This window comes from Mobula birostris, chromosome 1, assembly GCF_030028105.1.
Source record: "Mobula birostris isolate sMobBir1 chromosome 1, sMobBir1.hap1, whole genome shotgun sequence".
In the NCBI taxonomy this organism is placed as follows: domain Eukaryota; kingdom Metazoa; phylum Chordata; class Chondrichthyes; order Myliobatiformes; family Myliobatidae; genus Mobula; species Mobula birostris.
This window is the reverse complement of record NC_092370.1, coordinates 62,199,841-62,221,330: the sequence shown is the minus strand read 5'-3', so window position 1 is coordinate 62,221,330 and position 21,490 is coordinate 62,199,841. Positions and strand designations below refer to the sequence as shown.

Sequence of the window (21,490 nt, the reverse complement as noted above, 5' to 3'; positions counted from 1 at the left end):
AGACGATAACACCATTGGTTGGCCCCGTAGAAGACGGTACACAGAGCGTGTTTCCATCCTACTACAAGTCCAGTAGGTTTGGACTGTGGGAGGAACCCGGAGCAGCTGGAGAAACCCATGCATTCCACGAGGAGAAGGTACAAACCCCTTAAAGAATGATGCTTAAATTGAACTCAGAATTCCAGAATGCCCCGAGCTGTAATAGTGTCACGCTAATCACTAAGCTACCACGGTGCTGTTTTAGTTGGACAAGAGAGCAGTCTCTGATTATGGAAGGAAATCCTAGAACCTGTGAGATTTCCATGGTATGTTTTAACAGTGCCAACTAAACTACAGTAGTTCAGCATCTCATCTTAGGTGTAAATTCTAGTTTTGTTTCATAATCCTTTGATAACCTATTTTTTCTGTCGCCGTCCCTGTGATTGCTCACTCACGTTTGCCCCAGTCTGGTAATATTTCAAACTCAACATTTTCATTATGTGTCTGAAACCAGACTGTCCCCAGCATATCCTTGGGCTGTGCTGGCTGATGAGACAAACAATGAATTTCACTGTATGTTTCAATGTACTTGTGATGAATAAATGAACCAGAATCTGAAAATGCTCATTCTGTAACTTCCTCCAGCATTGCAACTTCCCAAGAACTCTGTGTTCCTCTAATATTGTCTCCTGGATATGTGTGACATCTTTCACTCCAGCAATAATGGGATCAGTCCAAGCTCTGAAATGTCATCTCTCACCTTTCTGCTACTGTTCCTCTCATTCCTCTTTTTGAGATAATCTTAAGGCGCTCTCCTTCCACCGATTCTTTTGTCACTATTCTAATATCCCCTTCATTGTGTCAGTCTCTAATTCTGTGAATTACTTTTGAGTGGTTTACTCTATTAAAGGCCTTATTATTATTATTAAAAAATTACATCACATTTTAGTTAATTTGTTCAAGAATCCGGTGATAATGATCACATGGGGATTCAAGCTGAATGAAGATACTGAAGGTTGAGGAGACAAGTAAACAGAACATTAGATTTATGTCCTGGGAACTTGGGAATTATTCAATATAATTGTACACATTAACTCCATTCATTCAAATATGTCAGATTCAGAATCACAGAGATGCAGCATGTATACAGGATCTCCTGGAGGAAACCCCTGTGATCACAGTGAGAAAGTGTAAAGTCCATACAGACAGCACCTAAGGTCAGGATTAAACCCTCTTTGACTCCACTGCTGGAAGGCAGTGTCTCTAACAGGTGCACCACAGTCCTGCCCTGGTAACCTATTGTCCTAATTACATTTGAAACAAATGGATCACCTTTGAAACAAAACTGTTATAGAATGTCATCAACGTGTTGTAACTGAATGAATGATGATGATAAAGGTAGTCTGCACTGTTGGAAATGGGCTCAATTCCACCATTAAGATGTTATGGTGTAGAAGTTAATTTCACTGCTGTAACTTACAAATGTGTTTCTTACCTCAGTGCCATTCTTTGTGGAAGAAATCGTGTACAGAAGTATTGAAAACAATTTATAGATTTTCTTTTACTTGTGTGAAACACTTTTGCCACTCATAAACACAAAATGAATGTTTGTCACTATTAAATTCTAACCCACTATCACCAGAGTGATGGGCTGGATAAATTTTGTCACTTTTTTTCAATACATATGTTTTTTTGAATTTAAAGCATGTGCATTTTTCCTCTTTTTAAATCCTTTTGTCTTACTATTTCCTAAATTCCATGTTAGGCTCTTAAACTCTGTGACTGTCTGGTAGAACTGAGAAACTGCATCTCAGAACTCTTCACATGCAGTTTCCTCATCCTCTGTGGAAAAATGTCCTATTTCCTGGTCTCAGTTTTGAGCTACAGTACTCACCATATGAAGATCTGATCTATTATTAACTCTCAAATTAAATTAATTTATGCCTTCTTTTATAGACTGTACGGAGCAATGATGTTAGACCCTCCAGAGCATTCATTAGCTAGTAAAGCTCTCAACAAAAGTATTTTCTTATAAAGCAATGACAGCAAGGGTGATGGATAACATAAAGGAAAGCATAAAACTAAAAGCTCATGCATATAAAGTTGTGAAGAATAGTGGTACACTGGAAGATTATTTAAAAAGTCACAAAGAACCGCTAAGCAAACAATAAAGAAAGGGAGGATAGATTATGAAGGTGAACCAGCACAAAATATAAAACCAGATAGTACAATTTTCTATAACTATATAAAGCAGAAGAGAGTGGCTAAAGTGTGTATAGGTCCCTTGGAAAACAAAAAGTGGTAACTAATATTAGTTAATACATAAATTGCCAAGGGTTTGAACAAGTACTATGTCTCAGTCTTTACAGTGGAGGACACATTGAATATGCAGAGAGATGTTATGGATGTGATGGGAGGTGAAGACCTCAGCACATTTGCTATCACTAAAGAGGTAATGCTGAGCAATCTATTGAGCCTAAAGGTTAACAAGATCCTTGGTCCTGATGGACTGATTCCCTGAGTACTGAAAGAAATGGCTGAAGTTATAGTAGAAGCACTTGTGATAACTTATCAGAATTCTCTGGACTCTGGGCAGATCCTGGAGGATTGGAGCAAATGTTAGGTCTGTTGGTTTTAAAATTTTGTAAAATGCTTGAAGCAATGACTATTGAAGAAATAGTAAGATATTTGGATAGGAATGGTTCCATCGGTCAGAGACCGCATGAATTGAAGAAGGGTGGGTCCTGCCTGACAGACTTATGGGAGTTTTTTGATGATATAACAAGCACAGTGGATAGACGGAAACAGTTGGATGTTGTATACTTGGATTTGCAGAAGGTATTTAATAAATTGCTGCATAAAAGACGTAACTATAACATAAGGATGAATGGAGTTAGGGGTAACATATTAGTATGGATAGAGGATTAGTTTACCAATAGAAGGAAGATGGGCTAAATGGGTATTTCTCTGAAGGGCAATCAGTGGTGAGCGGAGTGTTGCAGAAGCTGGTGCTGGGCCTACAAATGTTCAAATATACATTAATGATTTGGAAGCGGGTACCAAGTGTAGCATAATTAAGTTTACTGATGACACTAAATTGAATGGAAAAGCATGTTGCACAGAGGATGCGAGAGTCTGCAGAGAAATGTAGATAGGGTAAGTGAGTGGGCAAAGGATGGCAGATGAGTACAATGCTGGTAAATGTGAAGTAATCCACTTTGGAAGGAAAATTAGAAGATTAAATTATTATTTAAATAAAGAAAGGTTGCAGCATGTCAGTGCTTGTGCGAATTGCAAAATGTTGGTTTGCAGGTGCAATCAAGTTGTCAAGAAGGCAAATGGTATATTGGCCTTCACTGGATTAGGAGGTTATCCTACAACTATACAGAGTACTGGTGAGGTTGCACCTGGAGTACTGCATGCAGTTTTAGTCTCTTTACTGGAGAAAAGATGTACTGGATTTTGAGGCAGCGCAGAGGACATCCACCAGGTTAATCCCTGGGGATAGGAGGTATGAGGACAGATTACGTTGTCTGGGACTATATGTGCTGGAATTCAAAGAATGAAAGGAAATCTTATAGAAACATATAAAATTATGAAAGGGGTAGGTAAGATAGTAGCAGGAAATTTGTTTCCACTGGTAGATGAGTATAGAATAGAGGACGTAACCTCAAGATTTGGAGCAGGGACTTAGGAAAGGGAAGAAGAGGAATTGCTTTTCTCAGAGAGTAGGGAACTCCAGGATAGTAGAAAAGGTTATCTCAGAAATATATTTAAGACACAGTTAGATAGCTTTTTTTCTTCTCAGGGGAAATTATGGTGAAAAGGCAGACAAGTGGAACAGAATTAACAGATAGATCAGTCATGATCTTATTGAATAGTGGAGCAGGCTCAATGGGCCAGGTGAACTACCCCTGCTCTTATTTCTTATGTTCTTCTGATACGTTATCTCCTTCAAATTCAAGCACAAAGTTAATTGAAATTTGATTCCCTACATTATCTAATAAAAATCTTCTAGGTTTGAAGTTGGTACAATATGTAAGAGAAATAATACTAGTTGAATGAAGATAACAAGTGAGATAAAATTGGTAAATAACAGACCAATTACTTAAAATATAATTAAACATTTTCCCCTGTCAATTTAATAGTGTAACTGACCTCATTATAGATTGTCTACATCAGGAATATGGTGTCAAGTGTGCAAACAATGTGGCCTGCCCATTGGAGGATGTTTGCTTACTCTGCCAGTTGATTTGGAAGATTTTCAGGAGGCAGCATGGGTGCTATCTGCTCAAATTTTCTTTTCCACCATCAATTTTGGGTAGCCCATATCTTGGAAGTGTAAAAGAGGACAGGATCACAGATGCCTTGTAGACCATGAGGTATGAGCCAGGTTTGAGGTCCAGTAATTGCAGAGAATATCTCAGGCATTTTCTTTCATCCTTTACAACATGGCACTGGGAATATTTAATGAAATTGCACTACTTTTTATTCGTAATAGATCTGCTAATTAATTTGAACACTCTTAACAAAGGGGTAACATATCCAGGAACAACTATCTGTTTCTTTCTCTATAATAAATGTATAAGGGTTGTTGCTGAATTTAAATTTCATTGGCATTTTTTTTTGTGATTCCACTATAATATAAAGTCTCACGCCAGCTGCAGTTTTAAGTAATTTATATGAGAAGGTCGTTATGCTGATCAGATCCAAGATCACTTGAGGGATTACTTATAAAATATCTAGAATGCCTTCTTTATTGCATTACACAAAGAGATCCATACAGCCAGATTTGTATTAAAAGAGCTGAACTGTCATGGAATCAAATGCTAATTTGATAAACTCTGCCTTCAACCAGCTGCTCCAGCTCCACCTTATGGAATAACAGTGCTTGAAAGTGTCCGTGATTCAATGGTGCTCGGATGGAAGCAACCCAAATTCCACGGTGGTTCTGATGTCACTGGCTACTTTGTGGATTATCGTGAAATTATTAATGATAAACCTGGAAAATGGAAAGAAGCCCATATCAAAGCTATCAGCGATCGAGCATACAGAGTAGGTGAAACAATGACTTACTTCCCAGACATGTTTTTTAAGTTGTAAAAGAGAGCTCTTTTGAAATTGGTTCTCGTGGCAATCTGAAAGTATCAAAGGAATTAACCTATGTATCACTGGCATTAAAATAATTTTAACTTTAAAATCTAAGGACAACTAATTTGACCCTCCTTTCATCTAAAGTTATTGCATCTGCTTCACTTTTGCAGACATGTAACCTTTGTCTCAGACTGGCATGTAAACATTTCATTAGAAATATACCAGCACTGGATTATGGTCCATATCAACAGACCATGTGCATCTGCAAGGTCAAATGGAGTAATGCTGAATATTGCTTGAAATATGGTTTCATGGAATTGTAAAACAATTAGAGTTTTACTTTAATCCTGTGTAAATCATTGGATGATGCTGGTAATTCTCAGCACATCAGAGAACATTTAAGGAAACAGAAACAGGGTTAACACTTTTAAAAAGAAAATCAGTATCAGAACTGATTGCATTATAAACAGCCACAGAAGGCAGGAAAGGATTGTAAAATGATATAAAGTGGAAGACTTACAATTAAAAGACCAACGGGATGACAGTACTAGCCATAATAAAGCAGTAATTACCAGTGTCAAATAAGATGAAAGAAGAGTAACTCCTTACAGCGGAATAGCTCAGAGATTGTGAGGGTTCACATGAGTGAGGTGCTTAAGGAGAAGAAAATATAGGGGACATTGATGGAAAATCTGGAAAATATAGAATAGGTTATAGTTAACTGGGACTTGAAATTCTATCTGGTTTCCCCCTCCATTGATGCACCCTGACATGCCGAGAATCCCAATGCTTTTAATTTCAATTGCTTTTAATTTCAATTGCTTTTAATTTCGATAACTGGCGTCAAATGCATTTATGATAATTAGTGGACCTATTATATTGTCGTCTTCTACTTCTTGGTTTTGTAACTTGCTTTCTTTAGATCAATGACCTAAAGGAGAACATGACATATCAATTTCAAGTTCGTGCGGGCAACGTGGCTGGAATTGGTTTACCTTCTGAACCGAGTGATAAGTTTAAGTGTGAAGAATGGACCATTGCTGTTCCAGGCGGGTTTATCAGTCTTTTGAAACCAGATACTTAGAGTGTTGAAGCAGAATACTAAAGTGAGAATGAGAAATGCTTTTAAATGGGAATGGTGCTAGGAACTGAGGCATAAGAGCAAATTGTCAGTAGACGAGAAGATTTTTTTTTTGTAATTTCATGGAATTTACTTGCAGGCAATTGCTTCTAATAACAAAAACAGACAAAACATACCTTTTTAGAGATGCTTCCAGTCAGGCCTCTCAAGGCACAGAGAAATTGATCTAACTGTGTCATGCATGCTCTCCCTATTTACAATATGTTTACAGAAAGGCAAACAAACTTCCTCAGGTGGATGATCTAGGTTGTAGAACGTAATTTTCTGCATTTAAAAAGTTCCTACAGAAAAGTAAATATGTAGATACATGAGTGTTAACAATTTGATTCGTACACTGTGGTAGCAATGAGTTACAAGGTATTGTTTTGCATTCCAACTGTAGGCAACATTTCCTCTGGTTGCATTTTCTAGAAGAAGATGTTTACATCTACATTAGAAACACATAGCTGAATCCTGTAAGGATGTCCCGATATATAGGGATTTTCTATTCACGTATACTATAATTTTTCAAATTACTTTTGGAGAGGATCCTAGCTAGGACTGACTGTAAGTGATCTATAGTTACTGTCTTTGTCTGGACATATTTTGTGTGAATAATGTATTTTCCATATCAATGCAGGGCCACCCCATGATCTTATGTACACTGAGATCAGAAAGAACTCAGTGGTCCTCACCTGGAGAGCTCCAGTATATTCAGGACGTAGTGAGGTGAGAGGGTACTATGCTGATGTCCGGGAGGCAGATGCAGATGAAGAAAAATGGACAAGTGTCAATGAGAAGGCAATATTGAAGAGATTCGTAAAGGTAAAGGGCAATAATTCCTACTCCCAAAAATATGCTATATGAACACAATTTTTCAGCTCAGCTTTGTTAGATCAAATGAACAAGATAGAATCACAGAGTCATGGAAAGGTACAGCACAGAAACAGGCTCCTCAACCAATCTAATCCATGCCAAAACCTCTTAAACTGCCTACTCCCATCGACCTGCACTGGGACCATAGCCCTCCATATCCCTACCATTCATGTACATATCCAAACTGCACTTAAGTGTTGAAATTGTGCTCACATTGACCACTTGTGCCAGTAGCTCATTCCACACTCACATGAATAACCTTCTGAATGAAGAAGTTTCCCCTCATGTCTCCTTAAGCTTTTCACCTTTCACCCTTAATCCATGACCTCTGGTTGTAGTCCTGCCCAACCTCAGTGGAAAAAACCTCCTTGCATTTACCCTATCTGTACCCCTCGTAATTTTGTATACCCCTATCAAATCTTCCCTCAGTCTTCCATATTCTAAAGAATAAAGTCCAAACCTATTCAATTTTTCCTTGTAACTCAGGTCCTCCAGACCTAGCAACATCCTTGTTAATTTTCTCTGTACTCTTTTAACCTTATTTACATCTCTCCTGTAGCTAGGTGACCAAATCTGCAGACAATACTCCAAACTAGACCTCACCCATGTCTTACACAATTTCAACATAATATCCTATCTCAATACTTTGATTTATGAAAGCTAGTGTGCCAAAAGCTTTCTTTATGACTATCTACTTGCAACACCACTTTCAATGAATTCTGGATCTGTATTCCCAGATCCCTTTGTTCTACCACACTCCTCAGTGTCCTACCACTCACTGTGTAAGACCTACCCTGGTTTGTCCTGTTGAAGTGCAACACCTTGCACCTCTCTGCATTAAATTCCATCTATCATTTTCAGCTCAATTCTAGCTAGCCAGATCCCTCTGCAAGCCATAATAGACGTCCTTGCTATCCACAAAATCCCCAATCTTGGTGCCATCCACAAATCTGCTGATCCAGTAACCACATTATCATCCAGATTGTTGATATAGATGACAAACAACAACAGACCCAGCACCAATCCCTGCAGCACTCCTCTGACAGGTCTCCTGTCTGATAGGCCACCATCTCTGGCTTCTCCCACAAAGCTAATGTCTGATCAAATTTACTACATCATCTTGAATGCTGAGTGACTGAATCTTCTTGACCAACCTCCCATGTGGAACCTTGTCAAATGCCTTGCTAAGGTCCATGTAGACAACATCCACTGCCTTGCCTTCATCCACTTTCCTGGTAACTTCTAGGAAAACCTTATAAGATTAGTTAGGCATAACCTACACGCACAAAGCCATACTGACTATCCTTAATCAGTCCACGTCTATCCAAATACTTGTATATTCAGTCCCTTAGAATACCCTTCAATAACTTTTCCACAACTGATGTCAGACTCATTGATCTATAATTTTCTGGATTACATTTAGAGCCATTCTTAGGGCCTCAATATCTCTTGAAAACTAACATTTCCTATACCTGTTATCTTTACCTTTTATTCTGACAGGTACATACAAGCTTTGTACTCTACGTATCAAGTACACCTTTACCAGAAAACAGCCTGTCCCAATCCACACTTGCCAGATTATTTCTGAATCCATCAAAATTGGCCTGCCTCCAATTTAGGATCTCAACCCGCAGACCAGGCCTATCCTTTTTCATATCTACTTTGAAACTCATGGCATTGTGATCACTAGATGCAAAGTGTTCCTGTACACAAACTCCTGTCAGCCGGCCTCTCCCATTGCCCCATAGCAGATCAAGTACCGCACACTTTCTTGTTGGGACTACTACATACTTATGAAGGAAGCTATCCTGAACACATTTGAGAAACTTGATCCCATCTAGTCCTTTTATAGTATGGGAAACTCAGTCAATATGTGGAAGGTTAAAATCACAACCTTATGTTTCTTGCAACAGTCTGTGATCTCTCTACAAATTTGTTCCTCTAGATCCTGCGGAATATTGGGTGGGCTGTAATATAGCCCCAATAACATGGTCATACCTTTCTTATTTCTCAGTTCACCTTACTAAACAAGTTCTTCAATCTGTCCTGACTGAGCACTGCTGTGACATTTTCCCTGCCTAGTACACCACCCCTCCTACTTTAATCCCTCCTGCTCTGTCGTGTCTGAAACAACGGAACCCCGGAATATTGAGCTGCCAGTCCTGTCCGTCTTGCAAACAAGTTTAATTAATGGGCACAATATCATACTTCCAGGTGTTGATCCATACCCTGAGCTCATTCGTCTTTAGTACAATACATCTTGCATTGAAATATACTGTATGCAGCTCAGCACGCTTGTCGCACCATACGCAACATTTTGATTCCTGACTTTGTCTGAGGTCTGATAAATATCTGTCTCCTCAGCCTCACCACTAATTGTTCTGGCACTCTGGTTCCCAACCCCCTGCAAGAAAATAATGGTGATGTTCCCAGCTTTCCAAAAGATTGATGTATATATTACTAAAAAGTTGACATCTAATTCTGTTCTAAAGTTAATATTTCAGTTACTCTTGTATACTTAATTCTTATCAGATTGTTTACAGCTGTTGGTTTGGAAAGTTACTGAGTAGTCTCTCAATTAATAGAAATTGCAGTTTATTGCAGGCCTGAACTATGATGGTCAAGATGTTGGTAATAGTACCCATAAGTGAAAGAACCATTGGGATCTTTGTAATGAGAAGTAAAGGGTTTAGCACTTGTTTGAAACCCACACTGCATGATTGCTTGGCCTTTCTGTTCAAGTGTATGATGCTTTACAAATACAAATAGTTGATGGGCAGAGGGGGTGATAAAAGAAAGGGAAAAATAAAACAGTATTTTGTGGCATGGAGGGTGTTGCCAAGTGCAAAAGAATTTTATCAAGTTCATAATGAAGAATGAATAAAAAGAGATTTTACTTTTAAATTAGCTCAGTGTTTCACCAATACTTCAATATTGCCATTAGGTACAAGGACTGAAAGAAGGTGTGAGCTATGTTTTCCGTGTACGGGCTGTGAACATGGCAGGTGTTGGAAAGCCATCTGATTTAACAGAGCCAGTCACTGCAGAAACAAGCCCAGGTTTGTCTTTATAGTTTCCAAAGAACCTTGAGAATTAAAATAAATCTTATTCACAGTGAGTGGATTGAATTTAAGTGAAATAAGTGGCTTTGATCATAATTGCCACTCTCTATTGTACAATAAGGCAGCTTAATTTTTCACACCAGAGCTTCTCTCATTTAGGTGCTATTTGATCTTCCCTAAACTGTAAAAGATGTTAAGACCACAAGAGGGTACAACCACCGGCTTCCATAATTGAATAATCTGCATTAGGCAATTTACATACATTACTCTCTGCTTTATTCCAACTGATCTACATTATTAAACCTGAAAAAAATATGTGAGGTGTACTGAAGAAATGTAACACCTCGTCTGTACTGAGATATCTAATTCCACAATGGCAGAATTTAACCCAACTGCTCCCCAGGAAAGAAGTTTGGTCCATATTCTCTTGATAGCCTGCAGGCTGGAATGATTATTTTGTGCAAGATGATTTCATTTCTAATTTGTCATTGGATTAAATAATTTAGTGACACCACTTAGCCTCTAATTTAAAGAATGTACACTTGAGAAAAGTATCAGATGTGCTTCCAAGTTGGAATCACAGGCCACTGCAAGAAAAGGCCTTGGCCTAAGGGTACTGAGGCCTTTTACAACATGGTTTGTAACCCTCTAGTTCAGAGGTTCCAAACCTTTTTTATGCCATGGACCCATATCATTAACCGAAGGGCTCCTGCTGTAATTGGTGTCATGTCAGTGATCGCAAACCAAAAGACAAGTCTTGGACCTTCTGATTTGTATAACTGATATTAATTTCACTGACACTGCCAATGAGTAACAATCTGCTGAAGGAATGCAACAGGCCAAGCAACATCTGTGTGGGAAAAGGAATTGTCAATATTTAAGGTTGAAACTCAAAAATGGCAATTCTTCCCCCACCCCCACCACAGAAGCTGCTCGACCTGCTGAGTTTCCCCGGCAGATTGCTGGAATATCGACAGTCTCTGATTTCGACCCTACCAATGAGAAAGTTTAATCACATTTTGTTGCAGTTTTCAATGTTTTTTAAATCTATCCTTTGTCTACCTGGCCTGTAAATCTATCAAATTTGGACTGCCAGTGTGAGGATTGAGTTTGAGTCGCATTCCTCAGCCGTGACATCATAAAATAAAAACCTAAATATGAATTAAAATCCTTTGATGTTTTAATCAAAGAAACTAATAAATCATAATTCCTTCAGAAAAAGTGGCACATTTTGGAGAGAAACAAAGAAATTCTGAAGTTCCTTTTTGAATGAAAGTGCTGTTCTCTGACTAATAGAGGTAATTGTCTGCTGGATAATTAGAGTCCTAGAGTAATACAGCACAGAAAAAGGCTCTTCAGCTCAACTGGACCATGTCAGTTATAACATCCTCCCTGCTAGTCCCAGTTGCCTGCAGACATCCCACCCTGCAAAAACTCATCTCAGGGAGGTAGCACCATCAATTTGCGGGAGACTCCCAGGAAAGGTGGGATGTCTGAAATAGAGTAGCTCCTGAGCAGCTAGCCAGCTAGTTTAAATAACTTCTGGATGAATGACACCTGTTAAAGTCACCACAACATGTCTTTTACAGTTATTTGGGCAATAGAAAAGTCACTGTTGCAAACAGTGCAGCGAGCAACACTGTCATTATTTTTGACCCCTATTAGGCAGGGGTACACTTTAGTGTAGTCTGGGGCGATGTACGTGTTATTTTTTTTTGGAACACTCTGCCACTCTGACTTTTTTTGGAACTCTCTCGCTCTTGCTCTCTCTCTATCGCGCGCGCTGTCTCGCTTATGGTCGCTCTCACTCGCGCTTGCTTTCTCGCTCTCTCGCGCATGCTCTCTCGCGCTTGCTTTCTCGCTCTCTCGCACTTGCTTTCTCGCTCTCTCGCGCTTGCTTTCTCGCTCTCTCTCATGGTTGCTCTCACTTGCACTCGCTCTCTCGCACTTGCTTTCTTGCTCTTGCGCTCGCTCTCTCGCGCGCATTCTCTCACGCTCTCAAAAAAGTCAATTTCCAGGACATTGTGTATAATTTGCGGGCATCAGGGAGCCACTATTAATTTGCGGGAGACTCTCGGAAGTTCCGGGAGAGGTGGGATGTCTGTGCCTTCTTTCGGCCCATAACCAACCAAGCTACCCCCCCACCCCCCGTACCTATCCAAATAATGTATTTTCCACGCTCTCTTTCCTGACAATTGTACACAATACCGCAAGTGCAGTCTCTCCAATAACTTTTATAACTGCAACATGATGTCCCTACTTCTAAACTTTATGCCCTGACCGATGAAGGCCAGCATGCTAAATGCCTTCTTTACCACGCTGTCTACTTGTGAGGCCAATGCTAGTGAACTGTGCACTGAAGCTGCCAGGTTCCTCTGTTCCATCAGTGGCCTGCCATTAATCTTACCCTGGTTTGACCATCCAAAATGCATGATCTCATACTTATCTAATTGAGAACTCACAAATCTTGATTCACACACATGGGAAGAAGGACACCCTTACAAGTCACATGTACTCTGATAGTCTACAAAATAAACTGTTTTCATGGGTAAAGAGATAATACCAGATGCTGTCTAACGAAGCAATGTTTTGTGGATGGCTTCTTCCCACAAGTATGATGTTAGATAATCAGCAAAGGGGATACTTGCAGTGTTCCTACAAAAGTTCCACTTTACAAATCTATCCAAAATGCTTAGGATCTGTTCAAATCCTGTGCAGAATACAGCAAAAGCTATTTTGAATTTACAAGAACATATAAAGAAAATCTTGCTTAATCCAGTGGCCAATCACTGGAAATTATTGTCTTCAAAGTATCAGTAAAGTACTGAAATAAAGACTGGATAGAGGGAGGCATCAGACGAGTGAGTCTTGTGTGCACAGAGACACAGTTAAAAATTATTATTAATAGTAAAGTAATGTAGTCATTATCGGAAATAACAATTATTAGGGATAAATGTCAGTCTTGCCAACAATAAATTCCACACCACCAGGTTCAAGAACAACTACTCCCCTTCAACTATTCAGTTCTTGAATATACCTGTACAGCCCTAATCATTGCCACAGTATACCAAAACTATGACCACTTTGCACTACAATGGACCTAGTTTTATTTTGTTATAATTGAGTTCTTTCTTGCAAAAAAAAACATGTATAGTTTATCTTTCTCTTGTAAATACTGCTTATTTGATTTTATGTGAATGTGATGTTGCTGCAAGTAAATTTATAATTGCACCTGTGCACACATGTACTTGTGCATTTGACAATAAACTAAACTTTAAGACATTAAGATGAACTTCTATGTTCAATGGCTAACCACTCACTGTACATAGCAACATGTTCTATTTCCCTTACACCCAAACAGTTCCAGTATGGAACACAAATATACAGCTCTGTGTTATTAGAAGAAAGATCCTCCTGGAGAGATCTGGGGTCACTAGAATTGAAATCATCCTAGATGCCCAGATGCTGAAGAGGTGGTGACCTACTGAACTTTTAACAATACTTGAACAAAAAATTCTAGCCTGAACGCACAATCATTATCATCACCAAACATTTGGAAATTAAAATTCAGCAGCCAATTCTTTCTGTCTTTTTTAGGTACCAAAGAAATTACTGTAGATGTGGATGACAATGGAGTCATTTCCCTGATCTTTGAGTGCACTGATATGGCTGCAGGTTCAAAATTCATTTGGTCTAAGAATTATGAAGAACTTATTGACTCATCAAGAGTTACTCTAGAGAGCAAAGGTGGAAAGTAAGGACACTCTTTCTGTCAATACAAGGATTTTTGCTCTCTCATTAATTTTTTTCTATAACCAAAGAGGCAAAGTTATAATTACTTTGCTAGAAATAACCTTATAAACATATGAAATATATGTATTTTATATGGGCTCTACTGTACATCAATAACAAAATTAATAAGTTGAAAACATTATTGAGATATTTACTAATTCATCAGTACTTTGAACTGAGGAAAACTCAGCTTGATTGATATAATGATTATCTGACGCCTGATACAGAAGGAGAATTGTTAATTTGATACTAACAATTGAATGTTTCAACACCTTTGAAATATTACATTGTACTACATAAGAATTTAATTATAAGGTAATATGGAGGACATGGCAGGGCAGTAATTTGCTAGAATAAGCTAATTTGGTGTAATGCATCTGATGTAACTGAAGTTTAGAAGTGGCTAAGGAATTCTAAGGTGAGTTCTTTTCATATTAACTTGTTGATCTCTATTATATAAGGACAAAAATATTGTTGGTTTCAGGGCATCAGAAAATGTATTGCCCACACCCTTCAGCTTGTACCATGTGTATATCCTGCCTAATAAAACAGGAGGAGGAGAGCTAATGGTCTGAGGGTGCTGCGGCACAACACAAAACAACAACATATACTTCATCATCTCCTTTGCCTTTGCTTTATCCTGGATTTCAGGATTCACCGTTGAAGAATAAGCTCTGCAGGAAATTTTATCTAAATTGTTGTCACAAGATCAGACCAAACACTTTTGACACAATTCTCTGTAAATTGTTTTCAGGAAATTTGGGATAATAATGTTTAAGGAAAACATGGAAAGATAGTGCAAAGTACTGACCTCCAGACATGCACGCTGTGACTTGATAAGAATATTTCCCATCATTTCTGATGTAATAACTGATCTCAGTTGTGTAGCAATAAGAGGTACTAGACAGGGATGTTTCCTTTCAGGAATTAAGAAACCATCAGAGTAAAAGTCAATCTGATATCCTTTTTAAATAGGTAAGTAAGTTGCTAAGTAAAATCTTTAAGGGTAGATAACCTTTTTAGCATTATTTATCACGTTGGCAGAACAGGAGAGAGAAAATAAATGAATGCAACAAATCTGAGATAATGTACAGAATATCCTGCTCAACAATATGCTAAGATTAATATCCTTTTCTACGTTTTCTTCAAATAGAACAAGACTAATTTTCAATGACCCAGGAAAAGAAGATTTGGGTGTTTATTCTTGTGTGGTCACTGAAACAGATGGAGTTTCTTCCAGTTATACCATAAATGAAGAAGGTATTTTATGTTGTTTCAAAAATTATTTTTGTAGTGAAAGCTCCAAAAGATTTAAAATAGTGATTTAAATTAAATCTGAATTTCTCCACTTGATTGATGGTGAGTGCTATTCATGGTAATGAGTGTTAAACACATATATTATTGCTGAGGTAGATTGGTTTTTGAACGAGGAGAATTGAGATTTATGGGAATCTGAAGCCTGTGCTCAGATGAGCCATGGTATTGAACGGCAGAGTGGGTTTGAGGAGCTTACTCCACCAAGAGTTTATCATGAAACGCACATCTTCACCTTTTGCCTTATTTGCAGAATATGTTTCTTCCCAGATCTGTATTGTAAAGTAAAATGCATAATTTTACATTGTTGATCAGTGTCATTGTTAACATAGGTAACGATGACCTTCTTTGAGTCTGTCGGTTGCAGAGTCTCCTCTGCTGTCACAGTGGTTCCATGAGACTAGCTATCTATCATTGCTGAGATGGCTCCTGTTGTACGTAGACCTCCCAGCAGAAGGACATGTTGGGGGTATGCTGGAACAAACAACCTGGCATAGGGTAAAGAGGCGATGATTTCAGGTTAACAGTAGATCTGCTGTAATATGGTAAAGGTAGAAGATGTTGCAACCTTGATCTGGCCTGTTTTGGTTATACAGGTTGAGTAGCCCTTATCTGAAATTCCACAATCCAAAAGCTCCAAAATCCAGATTTTTTTTGAGCACTGTCAAGATGTCACAAAAGAATACTGCCACAAGATACTTCCTAGGCAATGCAAACCTCTCTGTGCAGTTCTGAGAAGTGATGAACAAAAGTTAATGAAAAATAGAAAAACACTGCATAAAACAAAATATAAAGATCTCGATTGTGTATTGAAAAAGTGGATTCGGCAGCATCAGAGTGAACACGTACCTCTTAACAGTATGCCGATCATGAAACAAGCAAGGATCTATCAGGACAAACTGAAAATAGAAGGTAATTGTTTTAGATAGATAGATAGGTATACTTTATTGATCCTGAGGGAAATTGGGTTTCGTTACAGCCGCACCAACCAAGAATAGAACGTAAATATAGCAATATGAAAACCACAAACAATCAAACAAAAAAATGCAAACTATGCCAGATGGAAAATAAGTCCAGGACCAGTCTATTGGCTCAGGGTGTCTGACCCTCCACGGGAGGAGCTGCAAGTTCGATGGCCACAGGCAGGAACGACCTCCAGTGCCGCCCAGTGTTGTATCTCGGTGTAGTGTGGCCGAAGTCCAACAGTAAAAAGTTCAATATCCGGTCTACAAACACGTTCCTCGATCGTAATATGACCCAGATTGCACCATCTGTTATTAACCAGAACAGTAAGCACCCAACTCCTTTATGCTTACTGCTCTCAGTGCACTTCCGGTCAGCCGGAACAGTCTGGGAGCCGTCCATGGAGAAGTTTTGATCGGATATGTCCTCGTGCAGCCCTGTTCCAGTGAAACACATAACACTGCGCTCCCAAAATGTTCTCTGACTCCTGGTTAGCGCTGTGAACTCGTCCATTTTATTACCCACCGATCTCCTCTTCTCCATAAGTCTCTGTTGTCTCAACCCGGTCCTCTTTCCTCGACTTTGTGATCCCCCTCTGCATCCTCTGTGTGTTTTCCTCCAGATTTCAGCAGGGGTGTCTGCGGCTCTGCTCGCTAAATCAGCCGGCATTAGCACAAACAGCTGGTCCCTGGAATTCACAATGCGACCTTGCTTCTGTCCCGCGTGTCGGGATGTAACTATTTCTAGTGCTAAAAACCCAAATAAAACTCTCTCTACCAGCATGTTAGAGAGGGTGCAGCTTGTTACCGTGTTACCGTGAAAAAAAAATATACAAAAAATAACGTAAGTTATGAAGTAAGAAGAAGAAAGTAAGGATACTGAGCGGAACGGCTGTACCACGCTGCATGCATGACTGGCGCATGCGCACAATGAATTATATACAAAATTATTAAAATGTAATATAGAACAACCACCCTCTCATCATAGTTGCTGTGGAATGGGCAACTGTTTGAAATCACTGGCAGGTAATACAGTCCTCAGCCCATAACAGATGTGGTTAGGGGTGGTCATTCAACTCCAACTCTCTGTGTAGAACCCAGCTATATCACATCAGGCTGTGCTCTGACTGTGGACTGTATACTCTGTGAGCTTCACACCAGCTGTACCTAAGCAGCATATGTAATGTAAATGGATTTTGTGTTTAGACTTGAGTCCCATCTTCAAGGTGTCTGATGCAAATATTCTGAAATCCAAAAAAAAAATCCAAATCCAAAATACATCTGGCCTCAGGCATAAGGTATACTCAACTCGTATAAGCTTTGCTGAATCTATTGAAACAAGTTAAGATTTAGATTTAGATTTTTCATGTTACCAAACTGAAAAGAAGCTTACAGGAAAATTCATAGAACTGCATTATAAGTAGTAAAGTTGTTTAAATCTTTGCTTTTATCTTTGCAGAGCTCTTACGTCTTCTTGAAATTAGTCATGAACATAAATTCCCAGGTTGGTATTCTGAACATTATCAGCTGCAGTCATGATTGTTCCTAATGTAATTTGTTAGAATGACACATGATCACATTACTTGTGTTGGCAGTTGTACCTCTGAAGTCAGAGCTAGCAGTTGAGCTCCTGGATAAAGGACAAGTACGCTTCTGGTTGGAGGCTGAACGGTTCTCTCCAAATGGACAATGTAAATTTGTATTTAATGACAAGGAGGTTAAAAATGATGAGGTAAGTTACCTTACTAATTAATGAAACTCAGAAATGATTTCCTTCATATTTGTAAAATGAATTAAATTATTAAATCATTCCCTTTCACTGGTGATGATGGCTAAACATAGTGACATGGTAAATGGATTTTAAAGGAATCATTAGTAATTCTATCAGGAAAAAAATCAAAACACAATTGAGAGACACATAAATCAGAGAAGTTCCCACAGTGATTCTAAATGGTGTCTAGAGGCATCTCTTAAAGTAACCATCTTTCATTTTAATATCACATTAGAAGTCTTAACTTCAGGAATATTTTTAGTCCCTGCCAGTCCTTCTCTTGGTTATATTACAATGTCATTCACTAGAGGAGAAATCAAGTAAGCACCATTGGATTATTTATCTATGGTTAGCTTGGTAGAAGACATTAAGAATAGAAAATGGTTTGATCTTACCTCATCTATCACTTAGAGGTACAGCCCATTACCCCAAATGGTGTTTAGATCCATCTCTCACAACTGGTAACCAAACATTTCAGCTCCCCTATTACCCGGGGGTCCCATCTCCATCATCAACCAAACATTTTATTCTGTCTCAGTGTTGAACACTTGATGGAAAGAGATGTTGATTTTTTTTTGATATGTTCTCCTTTATCTGACCATGAATAGGGTTTTTTCTAGTAACAAAATGACCTAATCAGTTATATTACTGATGATGATCAAGCAATTGAGGAGGTCAGGTTTTAATGGTAGGCAAAGGTTTAAATATAATTAGCTTTAAAGGTATGGTAGAGCAGCAGTTAGTGCTGCTGCGTGACCACTCCGGGTGCCTGGTTTAAACCTCATCCTGATGTCTGTGCTGAGTGATTGCACAGGTTTCTTCAAGATGCTCCAGTTTCCTCCCTTGTCCAAAAGATGTGCAAGTTAATTGACTGCCATAAGTTACCATTCAGTATAGTTTGATGGCAAAAAAAAAACAAAAGGGAGGAGATTGTGTGTGTGTGTGTGTGTGTGTGTGTGTGTGTGTGTGTGTGTGTGTGTGAGAAAATTCTAGGAATACGGAGAAATAGGGTGATGGGAAATGTGACTAATGGGATTTCAACTTGGAGACAATGAGCAGAATGGCTGTCAACTGTGTTGTATCAGTATAAAATAAGATTAGTCAGACTAAATCAAGCTAAGCTAGATAAATAGCCAAGTACATTTTGGCCAGATTTCCTTTGAATGACAGCCATAAGCTATGGAGTGACAGACACTTCTGGTATTCACACCATAATACTCTCTGTCCAAAAATACATCTATTTATTTTGAGAAAATTACATTGCAGTGTAGATACTTATAGTATTTTTTTGAAGAAAGCAAGGCATTAACTGATTTTAAAGTGAATTGACGCTGTTCTGTTTTGAAGAAAATCCATGTTTTCAATTGTGATTTATTATATAAGAGATTCAGACTCGAATTTTGAAGAATCCTTGAACATTTTGACCAGGGCTAAAGTTTCACAGCCTCAGTGGTCTGCTTTGAAGCCAGGCCAATTTTCTGAGGTCATTTAATTTTGAACATGTAAGGTGGAGAATGCCTTGGAAAATGCTTGGCATTTGCTCTAGTGTATTTTTGTATGAATCCTTGAAGCTGCCTATTTTAAACATAAGCAATTGATTATTTTGTGATTAATTTACAAGCTTTTCTTCCTCAGTAGCAATTGGCATGTGTTTGCTGTTGCCAAAGTGCAAGAAATGGAAAAGAAATGTTAGATAGAACATAGAACAGTACAGAAAACAATTCAAATTTGTCTAACCTTATAGCTAATATATTCCAATCCAGGCAATATCCTGGTGAACCTCATTTCATCCTCTAAAATGCTTCCATGTCCTTCTGATGGAGCAGGATTTCACACAGTACTCGAACTGTGGCCTAACCAGAGTTTTATACAGCTTCAAAGTGACTTCCCACTTTTATATTCATTGCTACATTCAATGGAGACAAAAACATACCTTCTTTACCACACTATCTAGCTGTGTTTCCATTTTAGGGAGCTATGGACATGCATCCAAAGGTCCCTCTGTACATCAGTGCTCCTAAGGGTTCTGCTATTGACTGTGTAATTTCCTCTTGCATTTGACCTCCCACTTGTACCACCTCACACTTGTCTGGATTAAAAACCTTTCTTTCCAACTGATTATATCTTGCTGTATCTTTTGATATAATGTAGTTCAGTCAATTGATTAACATTAAGGTACTCATTTTATGAGTCATGTCAATGGCAAAGACCTGCTTCTCACCTACAGCGCAAATATCTGGAAGTGGTGGAGGGAGGATGGCAAGGATCTAGGATTCTGCATTGTGGAGAGTTTATTTCTTCATTTATGGCGAGGAATGCTAGTTAGAAGACTCAGAAGATTAAGCTGATCTAAAATAAACACTGCCACAAGATGGTGACGTATAGAGTAATGCCAATAGTCTCCATGCAGTAATTTTTCAGCGTCAGCGAATGCATTGATGGTGGCACCAAATGTGGTGTAGATTAGAAAACCTAAAGGCAAACCATCAACCTGTAGATAGTTACAGAGCAGTACTGAATGAAATCATTCAAATCATTGCCTAAGATTCACCTGTCAGCTCTTGCAGTTCCTATCTCCAGTGACCTCACAAATCTAACCTTAGCAACCAACTAGTTCTCACCTACACGCTGTCCTTTGCAACATTATGTGACAATAATTGGAAAGACCTTTCATTGAAGAAGTAAGAGGACTGTGCAAGCCTGTCATGTTTTAAGCATTAAACTGGGTGCAAACTCAGGACCACAAACTGCAGGGTGAAATGCAGCAATGCACTCTACTGTACTGATCTTCTCAGTAAGTTCACCATGGAAGTATAGGCATCCTCAAACTATGCAGTTCCTAGGCTAGGAAATCTGCCCACTGAATCTCTGTCAAGTTAAATATTTCATGAGCAGTGGTCAGACAGAATGGGTAGAAACAGCTACCCACTCAAGCATAAGAAATTGGTTTTATTAACTTAAATTTAATTGCTTAAAGTGTGCAGGTTTTATTGGTGTTTTGCCTGTCAGTAGAAGTATCTGTCCATGGTGTCAGATTGTGTGTGTATGCTGATCTAACTACCTTTCCCCACCCATCCACTGCATCTGTTCTCAGATTGTTTATCCACGATTCAAGTTCAAAGAAATATCTTTCTCCAGCTACATAGTAGTTATGATTGGCAGGTATGATGTTGGCATTGCTGATTTGTGGCTGAAAGAATATCATACTTGGGAGATTATCATCCAAGGATACACATTGTATTGAAAGGATAAGCAGGTGGTAGGCACAGGGGCTGGGGTGGCCCTGTTGATTAAAAAAAAACTTAAATCAAATCCTTAGAAAGAACTGACATAGGAGCAGAAGAAGCAGAATTGTTGTGGGTAGCGTTAAGAAATTCCAAGGGTAAAAAGGCTCTGATGGGAGTTATATAAAGGCTTCCGAACAGTAGCCATGATGTAGACTACAAATTACAATGGAAGATAGAAAAGGCATGTAAAACAGGTAATATTGTGATAATCATGGGGATTTCAATATGTAGGT

At 38.7% G+C, this 21,490-nt stretch overlaps 1 protein-coding gene across 4 annotated transcripts in view; it reads left to right on the top strand.

Annotated features, from left to right (window-relative positions):
* myom1b (myomesin 1b) overlaps positions 1-21,490 on the top strand; it is a 182,338-nt gene that overhangs the window by 80,563 nt on the left and 80,285 nt on the right. For all 4 annotated transcript variants that reach the window (XM_072255947.1, XM_072255938.1, XM_072255956.1 and 1 more), the window contains 8 exons: positions 4,838-5,034; positions 5,996-6,122; positions 6,834-7,018; positions 10,014-10,128; positions 13,729-13,885; positions 15,077-15,183; positions 17,659-17,703; positions 17,795-17,931. In XM_072255947.1, coding sequence (XP_072112048.1) covers positions 4,838-5,034; positions 5,996-6,122; positions 6,834-7,018; positions 10,014-10,128; positions 13,729-13,885; positions 15,077-15,183; positions 17,659-17,703; positions 17,795-17,931 — 1,070 coding nt within the window. The remainder of the gene's footprint in view (positions 1-4,837; positions 5,035-5,995; positions 6,123-6,833; positions 7,019-10,013; positions 10,129-13,728; positions 13,886-15,076; positions 15,184-17,658; positions 17,704-17,794; positions 17,932-21,490) is intronic.